General features: G+C 38.4%; 1 protein-coding gene across 1 annotated transcript in view; it reads right to left on the bottom strand.

Annotated features, from left to right (window-relative positions):
- Nucleotides 1-1,666: 1,666 nt before the first annotated feature.
- The window catches only part of DOCK4 (dedicator of cytokinesis 4), a 255,664-nt gene continuing 234,159 nt past the window's right edge, over nt 1,667-23,171 (bottom strand). The window contains exons 43-54 of the mRNA XM_074870262.1: nt 22,340-22,516; nt 18,694-18,777; nt 16,734-16,853; nt 16,268-16,389; nt 15,863-15,983; nt 15,269-15,350; nt 14,942-15,051; nt 13,624-13,791; nt 11,379-11,451; nt 9,046-9,159; nt 8,062-8,123; nt 1,667-4,764 (exon numbers count right to left, since the gene is read on the bottom strand). Coding sequence (XP_074726363.1) covers nt 4,339-4,764; nt 8,062-8,123; nt 9,046-9,159; nt 11,379-11,451; nt 13,624-13,791; nt 14,942-15,051; nt 15,269-15,350; nt 15,863-15,983; nt 16,268-16,389; nt 16,734-16,853; nt 18,694-18,777; nt 22,340-22,516 — 1,659 coding nt within the window. The 3' untranslated portion in view covers nt 1,667-4,338. The remainder of the gene's footprint in view (nt 4,765-8,061; nt 8,124-9,045; nt 9,160-11,378; nt 11,452-13,623; nt 13,792-14,941; nt 15,052-15,268; nt 15,351-15,862; nt 15,984-16,267; nt 16,390-16,733; nt 16,854-18,693; nt 18,778-22,339; nt 22,517-23,171) is intronic.

Raw genomic sequence — 23,171 nt, 5'->3', positions numbered from 1 at the left:
TTCTCTGTCCTCTGGCATCTTTCCTCTGGTAAGCCATAGCAAAAGAGAAAAAACCCCACCCCAAAGCCTTTGTAAAATAAAAAAAAATCCCTGTATTTTGTCAGGACTTCCAGCTTCCCTTCTGCTCTCTTTGGCTCAACCAGCAGTTAAAATCATGCTACAATAGCTTAAAGAAATATTGCTTCAATTTTAGCTAACATTTCAATTTCTTCCACTATTTTTCCTAGCTGTGTGAAAACACACTTGGATTAATTATCTAGCCAAGGGTTTTGCTTAAGTTTTATTTGCCCCCCTTTTCTTTTTTCAACTGTTCACCTTCTTTTCCCTTCTTCTAACACAGTCTTCCTGAAATAAATACAATCCCACCATCAGTCAGTTGGAGAGGAGCTATGAACTGTATCCTTCACACAAGTTGTAAACCGGGTAAGTTTGCCCAGCCATGCCTGGGAGGCTCATGACATAGGCTCTGTCCCCAGTGAAGTCTGCAAAGCCATCATCCTGTCATTACAAGCACACAGAGTTCCTTACTAGGCAATCCAATTTTAAAAAATATTTAATGTTCTCTCTTCAGCAGCCTTATTTTACCACCCAGGGAGAGACATCCCCACTCCATCCCGATGCTTAGTCCACACGTGAGGTATGCAGCTCTAAACCTTTCATATTCCTAAGGCTTGTGTATTTTAGCCATTTAATCACAAGGTTTTTTTTGTTAATGTTATCCAAAGTAACTAATGATCCTAGTTTCTTATACGAAATATATGTCAAAGCTGAATTAAAATGACAAGGGCAAGATAAAGACAAATTATATCAATATGGAAAGGGCTTTCTCCTACAGAATCTGGTTCAAGGTCAGAATCTCAAGGGCTCCACTGGTGAACATCCTTTCACAGTCCCAGCAGATGGGACTTAGCCCTTCAGCGAGCATATGTCAAAGTTCTACCTGAGTCATCAGAGTGTTGTGGGAAAACCCGGCTACCAACAGGGCTCTGGAGCAAAGAGCTGTGTCTGTCAGCATCTGGGGTTACTGATACAATGCTGCTACACACGCCTCGCTGATCACAGTTACACTCAAAACAAGATGCTTTTCATCATTTATACCTCAGGCATAGCTCTTGCCTATTGGTACCTTTTTGCTCAGTCACCATGCTTTTTGTGGATGCTGTCGGACAATCTCTGAACAAGAAGAATGGTCAGGCAGGAGGGCAAAAGGCCCCTTTCATACAGAATAGAAGATTTACATGTAGCCAGACCGTGTTCCATGTGAACAGGGCCATAACTGCACTACCCTGAAACCTTTACTATCATGCGGTATCTTCAGCTTTGTGCTTCTTTCAGGACACAAGCTATTGGCTATGATCTGACTTGAGACATGATGATAACTGAGTTCACTCACACTACAGAGGTATTAGCCCATCATGAGAACTGGTCTGAATTGTATCATTTCAAAGCCAGCCAACCGAGTTTGCAGTTGCTTCTGTGGCATCCCAGTGCTACCAGCATCTCAAATGCAGTGTTTGAATGCAAGAGATCATCTCACCTATTATGCATATATTGGCTAACATTCAAGCTGTTGAGTAGTAACAGTCCTCATAGGTCCTCCTATATGAGTTTCTGAATTAGTCACTGTCATCCAGAAAGTGATAAAACTACATTTATGAGTAATACATAAAATTCAAACGAGACCTTTATTTACATTAGGTTTTCAAGCGCTGGGCGTTGCAACATACATAACAAAATTTCATACTACATTTTTTATAGGAAATCAGGTTGAAAAGCTGATCTACAGAATCAATTTGTCAAAACTGGCTAAGCAGAAAATGTGTCAGCTCGGTTTTAGAGTACTCTGTCAATTTTACACCATCTGCTATTGTTCAGAGTATTCCTGATGTCGTGGTTATAAAAACAGAGCGCTCATGCAGGTTAATTTACAGTGAACCCTCCTAGTAAATTTTACATTCTTCACTTGTTCAGAAGAGTAGGTCAATACTCTCCACATTGCCTCACAAAGCAATTACGGATCCAAATAGGGAGAAAACTAGACCCATCAGGAGATTTTTAACAGAAAAAAACCCTGGATTTAGCAAGACAAGGAGTCAGAACTTTAATTCTGTGACAAACTGAATTATAATCTCTCATTCTGTAGAAAACAAGTTGTACTGTAAAGATTAATCAAGTTCTTTTACCCCATATTAACATTATGCAGCAACCAATGTAAGTGTCTAGGTAAACAGAAACTTTGTGAAATGTTTTGCTGCAAAGCTGACTTCAGTAATGCACGCAAATGATATAAAGTCATCAACTCTGCTCACTGCCAGAAATAAAAAAAATGGCTTCAGGAGCAAAAAGCACATGATCCATACTGTGCTCAAGCACTAGTCAACAAAATCTATTAAACTACACAGGGGTGAAAAAAAAAAATAAAATCAAAGCAGCTTTGTTATCTTACTTGTGACACCTTACTTAAATCTCAGGCATTATTTCTTTATATCAGCATAAATATGTAGCCTTCTACACCTTTTATGATGTGGTTACAGACACAAAATTGTTATAGTAGAAAGCAAGAGCTAGTTCAAGGAATTTCAGACTTTGAAATCAGCAAGATACAAAGCTAAAATTCGTATGTTCCTTTTCAAGTTATGAATACTTTCACTAAAACATAAATATTTTAACATATATTAATTTTTTCTGACATTCAAAATTGTAAAGTCAATATGGCAGAATTATTGTTAAAAGCACATATTTACAAATATTCATTTTTCCATACATAAAGTATTTGGCATAATTATAACAATCTTACTGCATACACAACTGTTTGCTTCTTTTTCACATAATGGTACACTCCTTATTAAAATTTACCAATTATGTACAAAAATACTTGAACATTTATTATAGAAAACCTCTATAACTACCATCAACAGCTTGTAACTGCTGAAGGTTTAATTGAGAGAATATAAAAAGTGGTCACTTTCTTCCAGTTAAACTATCAACAAATCAAACACAGCTAAAATCAACATGAGCTTCCCAACAAAAGAGGGAGAATATTTTTAACAGCATGATTTAAAATGCAGTTCACACATCTGTTCCCAAGCACATGTTAAACAGTCAGTAAAAGAATGAGGATACAAAAAATACATACAGAAGGTGCTTTTTTTTTCCCCCCTCCACATTCCTACGGCTTGGCATTAGCTTTCCAGAGCTCTTCAGATGCCAGTCACTAGAATACAACCTAAAGGTCAAACACCATTCTCCTACAATGAAGATGATGGTGATGAACTCAAGCTAAAAATCAAACCCAATACCTGACTCCACTGATATGTACATATCCAAAGAGCTATTCAGAATTTTTGCTAGGTTTTTACACAATTATTAATGACCTTTGCAATTAGCTTCTGAAATTTATTGATCAATAACCAGTAATTTGTATTTTTTAAGGTTTGTTCATTTAGTGTATTGCCTTGGTACTAGTCAGTACTGATTCTTGTACGCAAGGTAATGAACAATTCATTTGTACCCATTTGATACACAGATTGTATGTTAGGGTGAACTTTCAAAAACAGCAGAGAGCCTCCACTAGCAAACTGCTAGCTTTTTAAAAACCAAAACAACAAAAACCCCACATTAACTGGAAGAATAAAAGTAATTGCACCTCAAAAAGAAAAGGATGCGCCAGGTACAGTAATACACTAATGGCACAAAACCTTATCAACATTCACCAGAACGGTGCTGTACGCTGAATGAATTGCAGGTATTTTTCCATCTTAAAAATAACATAAACCAAGTGTGTGTTTCAGAAATTCCAAACCACATTCTTACAACAGTTCTCTGCAGTATAACTTGCATTATATCTCCATTTTGCCACAGACATTTAAAATGAGCAACCTGTTCATTGGATAAGAGAAACAACCTTCAGCCTACTTGCAGAAACATCCTAGTCTACAGACTACTTTGTTAGAAAGCGTGCATTTATCTCTAGTAGTAAAGATCCAGTCAGTATATTCTGCATTTTGTAAGAAGCATTCAGCTAACTCACATGAGAGTTGTAGGGTTTTAGATTTAATTTTTTAAATAAAAATAAAGTACAAATAAAAGCATTTATCAATATTCACCACCATGAAATTAAAAAAAAAATCCTCTCATTCATGCTTCCTATAATATCTGGCAACCTAAATTAGTAATTTCATTTCAAATGTGCAACATAATATTAATAAGCAAAATTACTCAAAAAAAAAAGGTGGGTGAAATATTAAAGTGCCTAACTAAAAGCATTTTACCATTTTTAAAAAATATTATTTCTTAAATGGTAAAGAATTGGTTGCAATTAAATATAAAAGTGGCTTCTCATAGCTGAGAGACTTTGCGGGGCAGAGGCCTGGGCCGGGGAACCTGCTCAGTCCTCCTGTTGCTGTTTTCCAGATTGTTTGGCCGGACCAGCTGTGGCTTGGGCGGCAGCGCTGGTGGGTCTGCGGTGGGTGGGATGGAGAGGCTGTGAGGTAGAGGAACAGGGCGTTTCAAAGTCCGCTCGTACACGCTGTAAGGCGGCGGGGTTTTACTTTCTTTTCTCACAGGCTCCTCAGAAACACTGTAGCTTGGGACAGTCACTGCTGGTTCGCTGCCTTGGCTTTCAAAGCCTGACGTCTCTGATGTGCTACATCGGCTGAGCGAAGAGATGCCGCTGCTGTAACTCCCCGACAGCACCGGGGAGTTGGATATCAGCCCCGAGGAATGATACTCCACTGGAGACGGTGTGAATGACTGCACAGACCCCTGCTCGAAAGAAAGGGCAGAAAAAGAATTTCCCTGGAGTAAACGAGGGAGAGTGTCTCTGTGCTCAGACTGAAAACTTAAACGAGATACAGTGCACAGATTCTGAGGCTTGATAAACGTAAACATTGCGTCCCTGCTTAATTAAGATCCAGTAAGTAACCAACAAAAAATTCATTTCAAGAGTGCCTAGGTACACATTAAACAGTGCTCATGCCAGTAATTCATGTAAGTGGAAGTAAAACTGTATTTAAATGTTATCTTACTATCATAATACCCTGGAAAAATCTGGAAGCCTTTAAAATGAACCCTCGGTTTTCCTGGCTCTAAGTGAAAGGCACAGCACCGTACAGGCATACCTGGTGGTGTCCTGCCCCCTAACGCCAAAGCACAGGACTCGCACCCCAGTCACTACTTCAGTCTCTCATGTTCCAAACTCATTTTCCAAAGCTTTCCTCACAGTTTTAGTGCACCGTCATGCAACAAAAAGTGCATTTACATCGTGGCATCATTTCCAAGTGTGTCATAATACCAACGTCGGAGGTGAAGGATGGAGCAGATGCCAGGCTAATGGCCGCTGCTGGACACCAGCCCCAGTTGGCTCATGGCTCCTGTTACTATTCCGGGGCAGCAGCAGAAAGGCAGGAGGTGAGGCATCACTGCTGCTGCAGGCGGCATTTTGAACCGCAGTTGCTCCACACATCCTCTCCCCCATCTCCCAGGCGTTCCCTGGACACACCATGCAGCTGCTCACACAAAACACCACTGCGGGCCCCAAGGGACAAGGGTCCAATGGAGGGCAAAGGTTGCAAATGGCTGCACCAGTGGCTGCGCAGGTTTGCAGGGGAAGGTGAGGGACGGGGAGCTGATGGCCCGCATGGCAACAACAGTGCTGACAAAGAATAAAAGGCAGGAACAGTAAAGCCCTACCTAAAAACATTTAGCAGTCCTATTCTAGTGAAACAATTTCAGCTGAAAACTGTAAAAGGTTAGACCGTACTTTGCAAGTTGAGAAGTTTTTGCAACATATCTAATTTTGACTGGAGCCATCTGAGACAATCTAGGCTTCATGGCCTCAAGCACAGGCTAAAATCAGAGGGAGAAATCACAAAGACGAATTTCTCACCCCAATTCTTGTGGTTGGCGCTCAACTGCTCAGCCTGAGGTGAGAGTGTGAGCCATGCAACAAACGGTGAGGAGGAGAGGAAAAGGAGAAGTGTGGGGGGGTGGGGGTGCATAGAGCTGGCTGCACTGACTTTATGCTGTTGAGATAATTTTAGTTATCCATCTAGGACTGGATCCACCGTGCACTGAAAGCAATGGAAAAAATCTTCATTTACATCAGTGGGTTTTTGTACTAAGATGGCCTTCTCTGGCAGCACATAACAGTTGGAACAAAGCTAAAAACTGAGCCCTGTATATGGCTAGGGAAGAGCAGAGCAAGTTTTATTTAAAGCTCAGTACACGTTAAAGACATTTCAGACATTGTGAGGAGCCTGTTTAACTACTCGTTTCAGGTTCCATTCCTCTGCATGTGAGGAGGCTGCAGCTGCACTCCTACCCCCACAAATGCCCAGGGTCAAGGTTTTCAAATAAATGATGTAATTGGTTCAAGTTCCAAGAATGCCTGACACTTGGATTAAGTGACCATAGTTAAGATTTAGGACGTTTGCTTTTGTCATTCAGAACAAGAGCAAATATGTGTAAACCCTGCCTGTTTCAATTTAGGAGCTGAGCAGGGGTAAGCACTTGATTCCTGACAGCAGTGCAGACTGCTTGTACCAGTAGTGAGTAACAGTCTGGACACTGAAACAGTCTGGAAATTCATGGATACTTGAAGTATTCTGGGCCAGCATTCCTCTTCCAGGCAGCAATCCAGACTTTGGCTGTAAAACGCTTAAATTCTATCCTGACCTTTAGAAAAAAATGTTAGGACAAGCTTCAAACATCCCTAAGAATCATCAGTACTGAGTCCATTCAGGAAAAAAGGAAGAGTCGCTCACCTTTTACACAAGATCCTAATGCTCTGAAGAGCTTCCTAATAAGCAGTTAGGGCAAAATCTGGGATCGGTGCTCACTGCAGCAGAAGGTATACTATGGTAATAGGACTACAGGGCATTCTGATGGCTAACACAATCGCTCCGTGTTGAACCTGGACCACTGTGCAGCCAGAGGTAGAAATGTTATAGGTTCATAGGATGAAAAATGGGAGAATGACTGTGGACTTGTGATTAGGGATCTCAAGGAGAAAGGCATTTTGAGGTGCCAGTTCCCTTCTCCTCAGGAGATGTGCACCTCTGCAGCATTAGTTAGGCATTGGGTAGCTAAGAGACCACATCAGCAGGGCTGCCTCCCTCTGCCCTTGCACCTGAATACCTGAAGCACCAGCCATGCTTCTTTCTATTTCCTCCCCTTCCAGGTTGTTGACCCTCATATTTCTATCTGCAGAATTATCTCTGCTTCAGTGGGGTGTTAGAAGCTATCCCTGAGACTAATGCTGTGTAGTCTGCCAGTACCAGGGTTTGCCCGGAATATGTAGGCTGTGTTCATGTCCTCCGGTGCTGTGGAAGACACAGATTTCCTGGTCAGGTTTTCCAACAAAAAGCTGTTGTGCAACAAGCAGGTACTGACACATTCAAGTATCTTGAAATAGAAATGAAGCCTGTTCAGTTTAGCCTGGATCTCAGATTGCTATGGGTGTTTAACTGACAGAGAAGACACAATGCTTATTCACAGCCTGTGCTTAATGTTTCCTACTGGCAGGCTTCAAACTACTTCCAACTTCTTACACGTCCTCCCTGGGTTTTCTTCAGAGGAAATGGATATCAAAATGACTGAAGCAGGGATTACTCTCTAACAGACCCTCTAATCCAACAGCTCTGGATGCTGGAGGAGTAAGAGGAATGGGTTGCACAACAGATTCTCCTCAGCTGGCATCTCCCCTTTTGTTGGAGACAGAATTCTGGACTAGGTGGACCATTGGGCACCTCTTACATTTATTTCTTACGCTCCCTTCTGTCCACTGACTCAAGTGAGCTTGACTATCCATGTAGGTAAGAAGCCTAATATTGAGAGGCAAAAGATTCAGAAGATTACATTTCTTGCCTGCAGCTTTGAAAATCTTCAGAACTGCTGTAATTGTTATGGCTACTTACTCTTGTGAATAGTTTTTGTATAGGCATATGACAATAAAAGGAAAACATAATATAATCCCAAATAATGTATATTAAATATATACTATCTACCCCACAACACATACGACCTGTCCCACAAAGACAACTCATTGCAATAAGACAGTACCTTCATTGGTGATCTGCCAGCAGGAGATGGGGAAACGGAGGCTATGTGTCTTGCTGGTGATGCTGCAAAGTCAGAAAGATATCAGTGGCATTACAGTGTTCACTAAGAAATCTTTTTAATTGGGTAGGAGATCATTCGATACACAAACATCATCTCTAGTTCCCTTTACGTACTTGCCCAATGGCTGTAAATAGTTTTAGAGGTTTTACTTTGTTCTCAGGATTATCTTGCAGTGCAATCAATGCAGTATAAGAAATTTCTGCATCCATCTTCTCTGACAAATTTTGTATCACTGTAAATTGCTTTACATCCTAGCAAATGATAACAAAATTCAAAAAAGTCAGTATAATAACTTTTCCCCTCCTCTTTTTGCTCTTAAGAAATGTATTATGTATTTGTATATCAAATAAGAAAAAACACCATCCATAAGTCATACATTTACCTGTAAATATACTGTAAACATGCCTGGACATACTTTGAGGCATAAGTGTAAAACACAAGTGTCTTCACTCCCTTAAGAACAATTATATTTATAGTATCACTTAAGCAGCCTTTCCTTTAAATGGAAATTAATATTTTGAAAGGCAAATTGGTTTTAGTAACAGAACTCATGTACTTCCATGACTGCTGTGCATTTTCTGGCCAATAAGATACTTTGTGGTTAATGACCATTTCTGGTTGCTAACCTCCAATTATCATAAGATCAAAAGATTAAATTTGATCATCCTCCCTAGTACCAGCATGAACTGTCTGAAACTACTCAGACATTAAGTGAAGGAGCAGAGTATTGGAAACAGAATGCTACAGAGAACATTAATGAGATGAAAATACCTGCGGAGGCAGTTCTACAGCCTTCCATGGAAGTAATCAAATAATAAATTATCCTGCCCAAGAAGTTAAACATTAATCAGAGTGGAAAGAATCTAAGCTCTCAAGTAAATAATTTTTTTGCTGGAGCTTAGCCTGAAATGTCCATTAACTCACCAGTCTGTGCAGGTCTTGGTGGTACAGGAGGAGATATAAGCTTTCCACTTTCTGATGTGTTTCTGGCTTCCTTCCCACTGTCCAGGCTCCAGCTGCTGGGAGTGGTGTTTACAGCTGGAAGAGAATGAAAAAGCTAGCATAGGCATCAACACTTCTAGCTCTCTGACTTGCCTTTATCCATGAGGGTAAAAATACAGAGTGAAAACGTTAAACAACTTAACAAGCATGCTTGAAAAGCTCTCATGATTACATCAGCATTTGAAAAGCTCTTAAATAATGGCTGTCAATCTCCTGGTTGACTGATGTATGCATCTGGAGCTCAGGTCAGTTTGCGACTGTATAGCAGTTGGGACCATCAACAACAGGAGCAGCTGAGATAGCACTCTGGTGCCCTGCAAACCCAGCCACAAAGGGAGATAAGCTTGAAGCCTGTTAATATAATCAGTTTAGCTGTGCACCAGACTCCTATTTAGAGGTTTCTAGTCAGAGGGAAAAAGACTATTCATAAACTGTTTCCATTAACTCATTTTATATATAGAAAGGACTAGAGAAAAGAACTCACCAAATTCCAATCAACCTCTCTCAGAAAGCTTTCCATGCTAACAGTCTTTTGTTGCCTGCATAGGCTACAAATTCAGAATTGAATGAAGGTGGAAAGAAGGGCACAAAATGAAAGGAGTAAAAACTGGAAGAAATTAAAGGGGGGGGGGGGGAATCCAATGAAGAAGTTATTGTGGACTGAGAAAATTTATATATGCAGTTTGTATCTATGGTCAAGGATCTCTGCTTGATCATATAAATTGACTGTCACCTTGACATGAGTAAAATTGGCTGTTGTATTTGTCTGTTATTTATATTTATATTTATTTATGTTTATATTTATATTTATATCTATATTTATATTTGCTTCTTGTCTGCTTGTTTCATAGTTGTGAGTAGAGAACCACATGCAAGGACTCTGTGCTCATTTACAAAGATGAAGCAAAAAGCAAAGTATTGTTGCTAACTGATGGTATCAATTATTGCTATTACAGCAACACCAAGGGCTCTCAGGACTGCAATCCCACTATACCAGTATATACCAGACTTAATACAAAAAGTATAGTACAAATAATATTTGTTTCATATCTATAACAATATTGTTAGAGTATAATTGCACATTAGTTGACTCTGAGAACAGTGCACAGAATAATCTATTTTCTGGAGGATCATTTTGCTTTTTTATTGCCAAAATATACTATATATTGTTTGCTTTTTATTGTAGGCTGTTACCTAGCAGTACGGTTTTGCCCTCATCCTAAAAACGACTTGGCACCAGACCTAGATACTTCAAATGCCTGAATCTCTTGACAAGCCAATTTTTTCTTTTAAGTCATCCAGGCAGTCAGTTCTTTGGACTGCTAAAGTCTCCAGGAGAGAATATTTTATTTTAACAATTCTGTAATGTACTTGGCTGCATAGACCAGTGGAAAAGTTTTCCCATTTCCATGTTAAATTATTTCATATGTTTTTCAGCCCTGTGAAAAATTCCACACTTGAGCTTTCATAAAAACTTGGACACAAAAGTACTTCTAAAAATCAGCTCTTATTGATGAAAATCTGATACCTGGTCAGTTCTTGTTACAGTATATTCTTAAAATATTTATTTTCAATACACCTGTGTTACAGTATCCTTTATGTTATCCTTTAAGGGCAGCATGTAATGAAGTGATGGAGCATATTATGGATGTGGAACGCATAATGAAATCGTAGCACAATAACTGCCAACAATACTGAACTTCCCCAGGTGCAAAATTCTAAAAGGCAATATTTTGTCTATGGAAATTCATAGGTTTTTCATTTACTCTAATTAAAAACAACCCCCCCCCAAACCCAACAAACCACAAATTGATCTCTCCTCTTCCATCAAAGTGTAACCAAAAGCACAGTGACTTTTATTTGGTAAAGAGGACTTGCATGTACCAAACTTCAGGATTCTATTCATCTCTATAGTTTCTCTCTGCCCCAGTGTCCAGAAGTTCATCACCCCATATATCTCTCTTGAGAAGCAGAAAGGACAGCTCTCACAGGCAGCCTGCTACAACCTGCTGCTCTATCACCCCTTCCTGCAAACTTCTGGGCCCTTCTGAGTGCAACACTCAGTTCAAATAAACACCATGTTCCCCCCTTTTTGGCAATGTTTTGAAACTTAAGAGTGTTAGCCTAATTTAGTTAGTTAGAGTGTTTTGAAAGTAACAGTACATGCTCAAAAGAATTAGCATTCTAAGGAATATGGCAGATTAACTGTATTTTCATTGCTTCCAAGATTGGTATGCTGCAGCATTTCCACTCACCTTTGTCAGGGCCGGGCAGATTGGAATCACTTCGTGGCAAAGCACCGTCTCCAATATGATTAAACAGCATTCTCTGTAAATTGAGAACAGCATGGTTTATGCGTAGCTGCTGTTGTATTTCAGTAGCCTTTAAGAAAACGTATCTTTTTATTATTATCCCCGCTACCCAGATCTATTTGGAGGTAGAATGATAAATACCACCTAAGAACATAAACAGTTTCATAAACATATGTGTATACAAATAGGGAGTAGACTAGTTTTCTGAAAACTTTACACAACTGGAATCAGAGGGAGGATTATTATGTACTGAGTTCCAGCAACTTCCAGCTCCCTAAAAAACAAATTAAGGCTCATTCCTCAAGTGGTATCTTGATAGATTACTAAACAAGTGCAGGGGTAGATGTGCAATAATTTCATTGCAGAATCAGGATCTGAAGAACGTGTAATGTTTGACAATATTCAAGATATGGCTGTTATCTTAGAAGAACATTGTGTATTATTTCCAACCCTGACTTCTTTGGTAGCAGTGTTCTTACTTCCCTTGTGGATAAGAGCTGCCACATAAAGTGTGTTTGTCGTTCCTTTTCTGAATACTCATTTAAAAAAAAACCCAAAACAGTAAATTTCTGAAACAATTTTAAAATTCCACTAGTTATTTCTTGCAGCAGCATTCAAGTAATCTGTGCGTTACTAGTTTATCTTGATAACAGATGTAAAGAGTGTACATTTAATCCTACAAGTAATTCAGATGTACTTTCCAAAGAAAATGAGAACAGATAAACTTTACTGTTTTTTCGTTTTTTTTTTTTTTTTTTTTTTTCCCTAAAGTAAGGTCAGACAGTCAGTGAACTCCAAATCATATCAATTCTTGTATCTCCTTCCAGTGTTCACAGAAGACCATGCCGAGTCAGCGAGGCACTATGCTGTGGTTCCACAAGATGGCAAACCCAGCTGCAAAGTAATTGTCATTGATCTAACATGCTGCAGCTTCATGTTACAAAGTGAGGAATAAATATTTGGCCAATTCAATCTGACTTAAAACACTTCATAGACAGAATGCTTTGGTAGACTTTGAGCTACACTAGGTTTGCCTATCTATGCTGTACTAGAGTCATACTGCATCAGGTAATACCTGTTTTCCTGGAGTTACCATTAAACTGAGGTGGTGTAACTACATGTGTACTCTAATGTGACAGAAAATGCCTGGTCTGGATTGAATGTTTGCTGCCTAGTGAGTCTGCAGTGCACTAGGATCTGGTGGGCAAGTGTTGAAGTCTGTTTTCTGTTGTGAAGGTAAAAAGCGAAGGCTGAAAAAGCAACTGAAACTGGAGGAGATAGAGACAAAAGCTGAATGAAATATAGAGAAACAAGGACATACTGAAACGATGAAATATAAAACCATATGGAAGAACAAGAGCAATCACAGGATGTTTAATGAAATGAAAAAAACCCCAAAAATGCGAAACCCAGAAGGTTCCATTAAGAAGAATAATAGTGCAAGAACTAAGGAGGGTTGTTGACCAGTCAATAGCAGCAGGCATTCCTCTTCAGAGTATGGGAAGAGCTGGAGAGACACTGTACAATTGCTCAGCCAGAGATCATAAAGCAAGCACAAATGGATGTTGACTGAAAACAGATGTGCATAGATAACCCTGAGCATCAATTTCAAATGAGGGAAGCAGATGCAGTACTGCTGTGGTCTTGTTCTGTGAAGTCTATCAAACTTCTTTAAATGAGGTAGCTATAGCCTGAAAGGACTTGATTTGGACTTGAAGTGCAGGAATTTCCCTGTGTATCTCATTTTTCTCATTTGAAAAACTATTGTGAAAATCATATTCATTAAGCTGTAACAAAGACATTCATAAATGGGTGGTCCTTTCCTCATTATCTTAGTGTGAAGCTCCAACCAAGACTGTTGAAGTTAACTGGTGTTAGAATATAAATAGAAAGGACAAGGAACAGTTTGTGCATCTAAATTCTGAGAGTTGCAGGTATCTCTAAGATATCTCCTTACAATTGTCCTGAGGATTTTTTTTCCACTTAATCAGAAGGCAGAGAATCAGAATTTTGTTTTTGATCACAGTCCATTTTTACTGCTTGGGGAATAGAGCAGCAGAGAAAGAAACCGCACCTTTCCCCAGAAAGATATATCCTCATTTACGGTTATAAGGGCTGAAAGAAACTGTCAGACCTTCTCACCTTTGAAACATACTTCACTATACAAGCAAGTTAATTTTCTACTTACCCTCTCTTGGGACACTGAGGGTAGAGACAGATTGGGAGATTTTCCTGCTGGGCGAGTCTCAGAGAGAGCGGAGACTGGGCCTACGACTTCCTCAGCCTCCCTTATCGAATCTCGGGTAGAATGGGGGATAGAAGTCGCATTCCACTTGGCAAAGCAAGAGTTTGCAGTCTGGGAGCAAAAATGGGATAATTTTTTCTTTGCGGCAAACTGTAAAACCGCTTTATTTAAAGAACATCTCCTGGTCCTTTCTGTATGTTGGTTTGGCTCCACTACCGCTGAGAAAGTGCCCAGTAGATATATCAGTAAGTAGTTCCTGAGAACTGCCTAAGATTCAGTATTACTTCTTAAGCCCTCAGATAACAGCATGAGGACTCACTTACACAGAAAAGAGGAAAAAATTAAATCAAGAGCCAATTCGGTAACTGAAGAAGCAAGGGACAAGAATACCACTAATGAGAAACCAACAAATCATTTTTAAAATAAAGGATCCTGGACTACCAAGTTGCTTTTTATAAGAGGCAACATTTCTGGTGGAAATGAGAGTGTTGAGAGGAGGGCCTTTCACACTGTACTTATATTCTTATCTTCCTCAGCTTCAGCAAGAAGTGCATTGTGTGATGGCACGGATTAAACCAGCAACTGTGTTAAAGGTACATTAAGTAGATCTATTAAGAAGAAAAGTAGATCTATTAAGAAATGATGAAATAAGGATTCAAAATTGGCCAGCTCACCAAGCTCATTTTTTATTTCAGATAACTCAAAAGACACAAATTTCATACAGACCTACTATGTAACAGTAATTTTAAGGTAAGATCACAATTCATTCTTCTCTCTGGAGTAACAAAATGTCTATGTTTCTCTTCTGAAACTACACTGAAAAATAGGAATTGCCACATGGAGCGGGTTATTATCTCACAGTGGCTAGGATTAGCTATTTTTGAAGAAATAAAGGGGAGGTCAACATGGACAACTGCCATGATAACAGTTTTTCTTTCTTTCTTCTTCCCTAGATTGAACAAATGCTGCTGTTTCACTCAAGCAGACTGTGTCATCTGGTAAGCCTTTGCATCTCTCACTGCAGTGAGTAAATATCAAAAACCAGATCTAAACCTAGGCAAAGCAAGCAGAAATGTGATCAAGCACTATGTATTCTATTCAAATCTCTTTCATGTAAAATATTTTAGAGTATTTGCTTATAAAATCCAAGCAGTGAAAATTAACAGCAGTGAGCATACACTGAATCTGCTTGAAGTTCAACAAGTGCCTTTATCATCTTCTTAGCTACTTGTGTTCAGAGGACTCCCTACAAGCTTCCTACCTGCGAGGTTTCCAAAGGAGTAGGGTAGATGGCACTGCACGGCCTCTCTCGGGGGGACAGGCAAGAGTTTTCTCGGGAATGCTTATGTTTGTCAGACAACAGAGGAGAGGCTAGAATATAAACGTGTCAGGTGATTAAATTCATGCAGTGAAACTCAGACATTTCAATTCTATGCTTATGACAAAGAAATCCTCTGTCCCCAGTAATTCATATTCCTCAAACAATTGGCTAAATTTGACGTCTGACCAGTGATATCATGCAGAAATTCAGCTGTGTAATGTATCAAGACTCATTTAATATGGCTTACCACAGGAGACGAGCACTCACCTCTGGCACTGGACGGAGCAGAACTGGTCACATTAGGTGAAGCAGAATGAGTAGAACTCAGGCTTGAGGTAGACGGACTAGGCTGCGTATAGAAGAGATGCTGTTGTTACCACATCATACTTACTGGTTTGGAAAACAAAAATTTATAACATACTTTTCACTAAAACAAAGAACTTGCAATTTGTTGGACTAGTTTCTCAGTATTTCAAAGTAGCAAACCAGTATAAAGAGCATTAATGTAACTACACAAAGATGTAGTAAAATATCAGTAGAAATGTAATTAATATATTAATATAATTCCATCACAATTATGACAACTAGACAAAAAAGGCTATGTAAGGTCAGCTGACTTCACATCACAGTGCATTGCTGCTTATTATTTTTGTAAAATTTTCATGCTCTAAGTTAAAGAAGAAGAAACAGTTACATAAAAAAGTTGTTCTTTCTAAGTTAAGGTTAACAGCCCATTTAAAGTTTTGGTTTTTAAAAGAAGTATCAGCAATAACTTTGAGAGTTCTGAATTAAATAACAGAAGCATTAATTTAGCAAATAGCCTTGTAAGAAAGAAGTCTGAAAAATGACAATAATTTGTACCTGCATGTTAAAAACTTCATCGGAGCTTTCTGATTGCCCAGTGATATTGCTGACTTCAGCAGAAGCTTGGGATGACAGTGATGAGGATGAATATCGATTGACAGCCGGGTAACTCAAGGGACTATTATAAGAATAATGAAATACAAAATGGTTAACTCTAGTTGTCAATTATAACTCTTCATGTGAAAACAGTATGCTTATTAATTTCCACAGTTTAATTTGGATTTATTAGTTGAGAGAGAGTGAAAATATATATATATATACACACACACACACACACACGCTATTCATGACTGAAGATAACTTCAGGAGGACCATATCAGGAAGTGTGCATACAATAAAAGTATTTTATGGGTCATCTTCTGTGAGTAACGAAATCTATCAATTTCTAGTATTTGAACTTGCCTGCGTCGTGGTATTACCCTGGCACCATCAGGGCTCATAGAAACAGGTATGGAATTTCGGCATACACGAGGGCTTCCATTTGGGAAATGAACAGGGCTGGCTTGCACACAGGCAGAAAATTCCTGGTGAGTTGTTAAAAGATTAATTAAAATTAACATAATATCATTAAGCATTTTGTAAGATACAGATAGTCATTTGAGAAGTTATATCTGAATTTTGGATCAGCTTCATCATTAGTAAGAAAAGTATTTTAACTTTTTGCTGATAATACTTTCCCTTTAGTAAAGTGACTATTTGCACTGGATGGAAAATTTAACTTTCTCTGCTTCGTGGTACTGTAAGAATGCTAGAAGATGTAATGTGGACAAACAACCAAAAGATGTCACTATTTGTTGCTTAGGAAAATTAAACAACCCTTACTGCAGCTAAACGGTCTCCTGGTTTATCCATGCACCTGCTCATGTACCTGTATTCCCAAACTTGACTTCATCACAAAGAACTGATCCACCAGCTTTTTGTGTAATGGCCTCATGTCCTGCGGCACCACCTTCTCATGCACTGCCAAGCCAAATTCTAGAATCTGGGCCTGCAGAAGAGACAGGAGGAAAGAGAGGAAAAAGACATTTTTGATTCATTTTCTTTAAGCTTTCATCATCAGTTAGGATACTAATGAAAAAAATCCAACAAAATGCACACTGTACGAGGATCTGTCTAAATCCCTGACAGACCTGTAATCAAACAAGGTCAAAGATCAAAACCAGTAAGACACAAGAGGATTTATGCCTTGTCCCATTTTACTATTCAACTTTCCCAAAGATTTAGCCTATATGAATTCAATTCTAATATAAAAAACAATATGGATAACATAGTGAAAAATCTGGCTAAATGGCAACTTTATAAAGGAGCAGTTCTAAACCCTAAATAAAAGCCATTTTCTACAAGTACAGCTATAAAAAGCATGAAACAACAGCAATGGCCACATCCATCAGAGACCCTGTAATACATTTTCAGTGAAGTTCATGGTTCCCTAGCCTATTCCAGCTCCCCAGAGGCTTCAATAAGTGGTGGTTTTATGTATATTCTTGACGCAAGGCATGACAGGCTTCAGAATAACATTGCTAAAACTCTAATCTTGCTCAAATTCAGTCACAGGCATTTAAAATACTGAATTGGTTACATGAGGAATCAGATAAACTCAAATTTAAAAACAAAATAGCTACACTATGCTGTAATTCTCTTTGGATGAGAGCTACTAGCTGACGTTTTCAGGCAGCCTGCGAGCGGGCACAGCTGCACAGCATCACTGACCCGAGGTCAGGACTGCAGCACACCCATCCACACACACACAGCCATCCTGGCCCTTCTCAGTGCTCTGCCTTTTCTGTTAAATCGTCTGTGGGTGTCAGAAAGGGTTTAACTGCTATCGCTTGGAATTCATGTTTTTGTCATGGGAAGTTATTAACTCCAATTAATTGTAAGGGTTAGTGAGATTAACTATAGCTTGAGAACTCAAAACTGCAATGTAAATTATCATGCATTATCTAAATGAAATTAAAGTGAGCTCAGTGAACCTATTCTGATTTATACTGTCTGAGGATCTGTCCTTCGGCTGATCTGACCAAAAGATACCACGACACTGACAAAAAATGGAATTTACATCTTGCAAATTCCAATACTCTTTATTCAAAGTTGGTAATAATCTTGGAAATTTCAATATGCTGCATAGAATGAAGATAGGTAAATGTCAGTTACAAAAGGTGAAATACTTAGTAAGATCATTTGATCAAAATATTTTTTTTCAGCATTTCCAAATGGAGACACTTCATATTTGAGCCTGGTAGGTTCTTATCTTATAAATAAATGAAGAAATAATACAAAAATCATAAAATGTGTAGAATACTCACCTGTTTAATTTAATCACTCTGTGTTTATTTTACTGTCTACCTACTTTGTCAATTATTACATATCTTCCACTGTAATAAGATTTTTTGAGTTTTTTTGCTCTTATGCTAAACCTTGTAGTGAAAATGTTTGTTCCGTAGTACTGGTAAAATATGTCATAAAAATATTTGCTGAAGCCATCAAATGTTTCAATGACATAATGTTTATTCTGTAGGAGTGGTTAAAATATGTTGTGCAAATATCTGCAAATGAGCATCACAAGACGAAAACTTGCCTCTCATTCAACCTTTAATTTAGAATAGCTTGAAGTGATTAAGATGGTGATGAAAAGGACTGGCAAAAAAATATTGACATGACCCAGAAACCTGCTTGTATAGAAAGTTACTGTCTACTTGGAATCTAAGTCAGAAAATACTAAAGACCACTGGGCAATTATTAACCTCTGAAATGTTATATTTTATTTTGGGACACTTCTAGCTAGAACAGCTGAGCAGGCCACCTAGTCAGTCTTTTCCTCACTTTACCTGCTCAAGCATCAGCTCTCTCAAGCGTGTGATCTTCTCTCCATCCTCTGGATGGTTCAAGATGTATTCTTTAACAAAGAATGCCTAAGTGGAATAAAATCACAAGGTGACATAAAGTAAGTAAAAACACATCACTTTTTTAAAAAACAACTTTCTAGATTATATTTTCGAAACAAAAGCTTCTTTCTACTGTGATAGAGGATAATAAATAAATAATTACTCACATATGCATTGGTGGTGAATAAGAGCAAATAAAACATAGCCACTTTTGAGTGGAATTTACCAGTTTTTCAATACCCAGGACAGATCCTGAATTAAATTTGGAAGCCTGCAAAGCACAGTTGAAACCAAACACAGGTCATCTGAACTAAGTATCTCTTCCCCATTAACTGTGACACAGGAGTTTCAAATAATTACAAAGAGTTAGATTTTCCTCTCTTTTCATACTAGGAGCTTCATTACTCCTTAAATATAAAGATATCTTAAGAACAGTGTAGAATTGTATGCTATTATATGTATTGGAGCTGTGACATTATCTTGTTCATTCTTAATATAAATATAATGTTTTAAAGAACTCACAGCGACATTGATGTCAAAAAGCCACACTTCTTACTTCAGGAGCAGCCAACCAACATCCAGGTGTGTTCATGAGCTTACATGACTTTCCACCCCTTGTCCAGTGCTCAAATTGTACCAGCTACAGTACCTCAAAGTCATTTTACCCACCAGCAACGGTCTGGACATAACACTGCCCTGTTGTTCACTCCTGCATCTTTCTTAACATGGCAACTATCCTACCCTGCAAGGGGATTACATTGAGTTTACAACAATTCTTGATACTATTCCGTAAAGAAAATGCCCAGCTGCTCATCTGAAAGATTGCTAGACCTTCTCAAAAATGCATGTCACAAAACCTGTCTGTACACGTACCTATATGTACACATGGTTTTCTACCCACAGAGTTGAGAGGATAATAGTGGCTGCTCTGTGCTGTGTTTTCCTTTTGCACCTGTCTTAGCATTTCCCTCATATACTTCTTACAAGGTTCTCCATTCAACTTCAGCTGTTAAAATCTTTGCTATGCAGAACCATTTGTAAATATGGGGAGCAGTGGAGCTGGTGGTAAATATACCCCTCCCTCTGATCCAGTTCTGAAATTTCACGCTGTGACAACCCGTAGCAAGGAAGTGCTGAGACCTATCTAGAAAATGCTGATACTGTAATGAAGAATATTTATTATACATGGTTCTTTCACTGCAGATAAGCAGAATTATAAGAATTCATGTTTAAATTGTTAAAAGGAGCCCTCTCATACTTGCTAAAATCCCAAATCCCTAACTTCTGCCAGCTGATTTTTTTTTTCCCCCACAGCTACAAGCTTAATGTTCGTTCAATATCAAGCAGGTGGTGTCCCAGAGGTTTTGGGCTGAGATTTATACAGATCTGTAACATGAGTCAGAGATGTAATAATCTAACTTCAAACAAAATCACCAATGTTTTAGAGAAAAAAAAAAAACCAGGATTTTACCAAATCCAGTAACATTCTTGGAACTGGTGGTTTCCATTAATTAATCATGAAAGTGCCTCTACTCTTCCAGCACATGTAAAGGAGCTAAAATAAATGTAAGTTATAGTACAAATTGCACTTTGAGAGGTGTTAGTGGGTGCAAAGCACACTCTTCACGCATTTCCAGCTGTGTTTAGAAAAACTAAAAAAACAACCACAGTGGCTCAGTCTACAGCCATTTTTTAGCACACATGAAGGTGCTGCAAAATAACTGTTACTTCTGTAGATTTTCCTGGAATCTGATCCTGTATTGAAACCAGTGAAAGCGTAGCTTTAACACCTGCAATACTGGCCAAAGTGCTGAAAAATTAGACATGGCTGCTTTTTATCCCACTAGAGAGAGAAAACAGGAGAAAAAAAAAGAAAGGCAGAATCAAGAAGGCAGCAGCTGGCTGAAGGATGTCATTTTCTGAGTCTTAACACTTCTTAAAGCTTGGAAGTTGCCTAAAGGAAAGGAGGATATCTGTAAAGACATAGTCATGCTTACCTCAAGACCACATGCTCCAAGACTGAGTTTTGAGCTTTGTACAGGACAGAAGGCAAAAGCAAGTGAAACAGGTAGAGAAAAGCATTTACAGAGAGGAAAGCAAGGAAGGTAGAAGATAAGAAATGGCAAAACAGCAGGAAGACATATAAAGATCGAAAAATGGACATGCAAAGAGAATGAGGACACAATAAAATAAAATAAATAAATCTCACAACTATTGCTATCAGTTTTGGTGTTTACAACCCAAATTGGTGAAAAGTCATATTTTAGATACATAGCAAGAGGGAGAGGACAGAAGGGAATCGAAACATGAAGACTTGTCTAGGAGATCAAGAATTGCAACTAATAATAACAATGAGAAAGGAGCAAGCTAGAACCTTTAATAGGCTTGTGAAGAATGCAAAGCTATGCAGAGACACCGAGCTAGCTCTGACACTGCTAATTCAAACCAGACATAGCTCTGACATGACTGTATTTCTCAAGGGACTCCCTTCATGGCGCTTCGCTATGCTAAACAGTTTTGTTGTTGTTTAAAGGCAGCTGGGAAACATTAAATGTGATACTGCTTTGCTTTAGTCTCACAATTTTCATAATGTTGTAGTTTGGATGACAGATTCTAACACTACTATAGCGGACTCAGTTTCTTGTAGTTTGATTTAGATGCAGTTTTATCAAATTTAACACTGTTGAATGAAGACCGAATCTTGCAGCCTTTGAGACAAGTGGGCAGAATGTTATTCAACTTGACATTTTCAAAGGAAAAGGAACAACCAGAAGACTCAAGTATTTCATAAGAGTATTAAGAGAGAGAGGAAGATCAAGCTGGACTGAAAAAAAATTCCTTCTTTTCACCGTGGTTTCAAATTTCCACAGAACTTTGTGGAAATACAACATCCCAAACATTTAAGGTTCTCCTAAGGTGATTCGGAGATCCAAATAATGAGGAACAACTTTTGGGAACAAATCCACCGTTAGACATTTCTTAATTATATGTATAATTTCTTACTAGATTTTTCCAGAAAATAGCTTTCCTTAAAAACTTGGAGAAGAGAAAGAAGGATCTAGAGAAATATGATCCTTCAAGATAATAAATTTCTTGTTAAGCATTTTATATAAATATAAAAAAATTTCTTGTTAAGAATTTTGTCTGTATACATATGTATTACATATGTACACGTAAGAAATTTGTATGTATACATATCTCTCTCTCTCTCTCTTAAAATTAGAATGTCAGCACACAGAAGTAAATTTGCTGGTTGGCCAGAAGTAGCTCCTGACCTAGAAGGGCAAGGGGGAGGGAATATATTATTATAATGTAGTTACAATTAACTATTTCATTAAAAATCCCCAAACAAACCACTAAAGAATGCAAGGTAATTGTGAATCAACTCATCACTAGAGTAAGCAAAACAGTTGTTTCAATAAAGCTATACATATTTAACATCATCTCACCCAAAACTGCAATATAAGTATAATTAAAACTATTGTTGATATAGTACTTTTTGTCCTCAATTCACACACAGGAGCTGCATCTGTACAGAGAAACGAATCAGTATGACAGATTTTTAATAAACAGAAAATAAATTGCTTACCTCTTGGTATCTAGCAACTCCACCATTAACTGCTGCATCAATGACCCCATTTAGACACATTGTGAGAGGGTTAATATTTTGCATCTGTCGAGTTTGACACTGACTAATCAGTGTTCTTAGCTGCTGGTTCTTATTTTCTAAGACTTCAGTGGCATTCTCAAGGGGACTCATTTCCACCTGAAAGAGGAGTGAGGAACATTGGAAACATACTTAATCTTCAGGTGAAAGATGAAATATATTAAATGTAATTTTTGATTTCTTAAAAGAATGTTATTCTATGTTCTAGAGTATTGGGGCAGAAAAAGTTCTTCTCACCTAGGCTACACTCTCTGAGTGTACAGTCTAAGCACAGAGACAATAAATTTTATCATGTAATCAAGAACCAAAACAGACAACTGTCCCTCTCTTGTAGATTCATTATCTGAGCTTGAGAGATTACTCGGCCCTTGCTGCAAAACACTCACACACTTCAGCCTGTGGTGGAACTCTTGGAATTCAGGGCTAAACTGTCCTTGGTAACTTTACCTAAATTGGGCTTGAGGTCAGAGAGAGATTCACCATGCTTAAGGGCACAGAGAAGAGCTTAAGTATGGGCGAGCTAGTTCTCCCACCCAAAGTGAAGTCAACAACTAGACATTATGGATGAGAAATTTGAATGTAAGCTTTGAGGTAAGATGATAATCAAGTTATAGTCAAGGGCAGTCCTTGAGTGGGATGTGCCCATCCTCTATAGAGGGTGAGGAAGCTTTTCTCACAGGTAGCATGAACTGCAGGAAAAGCAAAAAGCTAAGTGATGGGAAGAGTACAGGCCTGCAGTTGCTATACTTTACCA

This window comes from Strix uralensis, chromosome 5 (genome assembly GCF_047716275.1).
Source record: "Strix uralensis isolate ZFMK-TIS-50842 chromosome 5, bStrUra1, whole genome shotgun sequence".
NCBI lineage: Eukaryota > Metazoa > Chordata > Aves > Strigiformes > Strigidae > Strix > Strix uralensis.
This window is presented reverse-complemented; position numbering and strand designations above follow the sequence as displayed.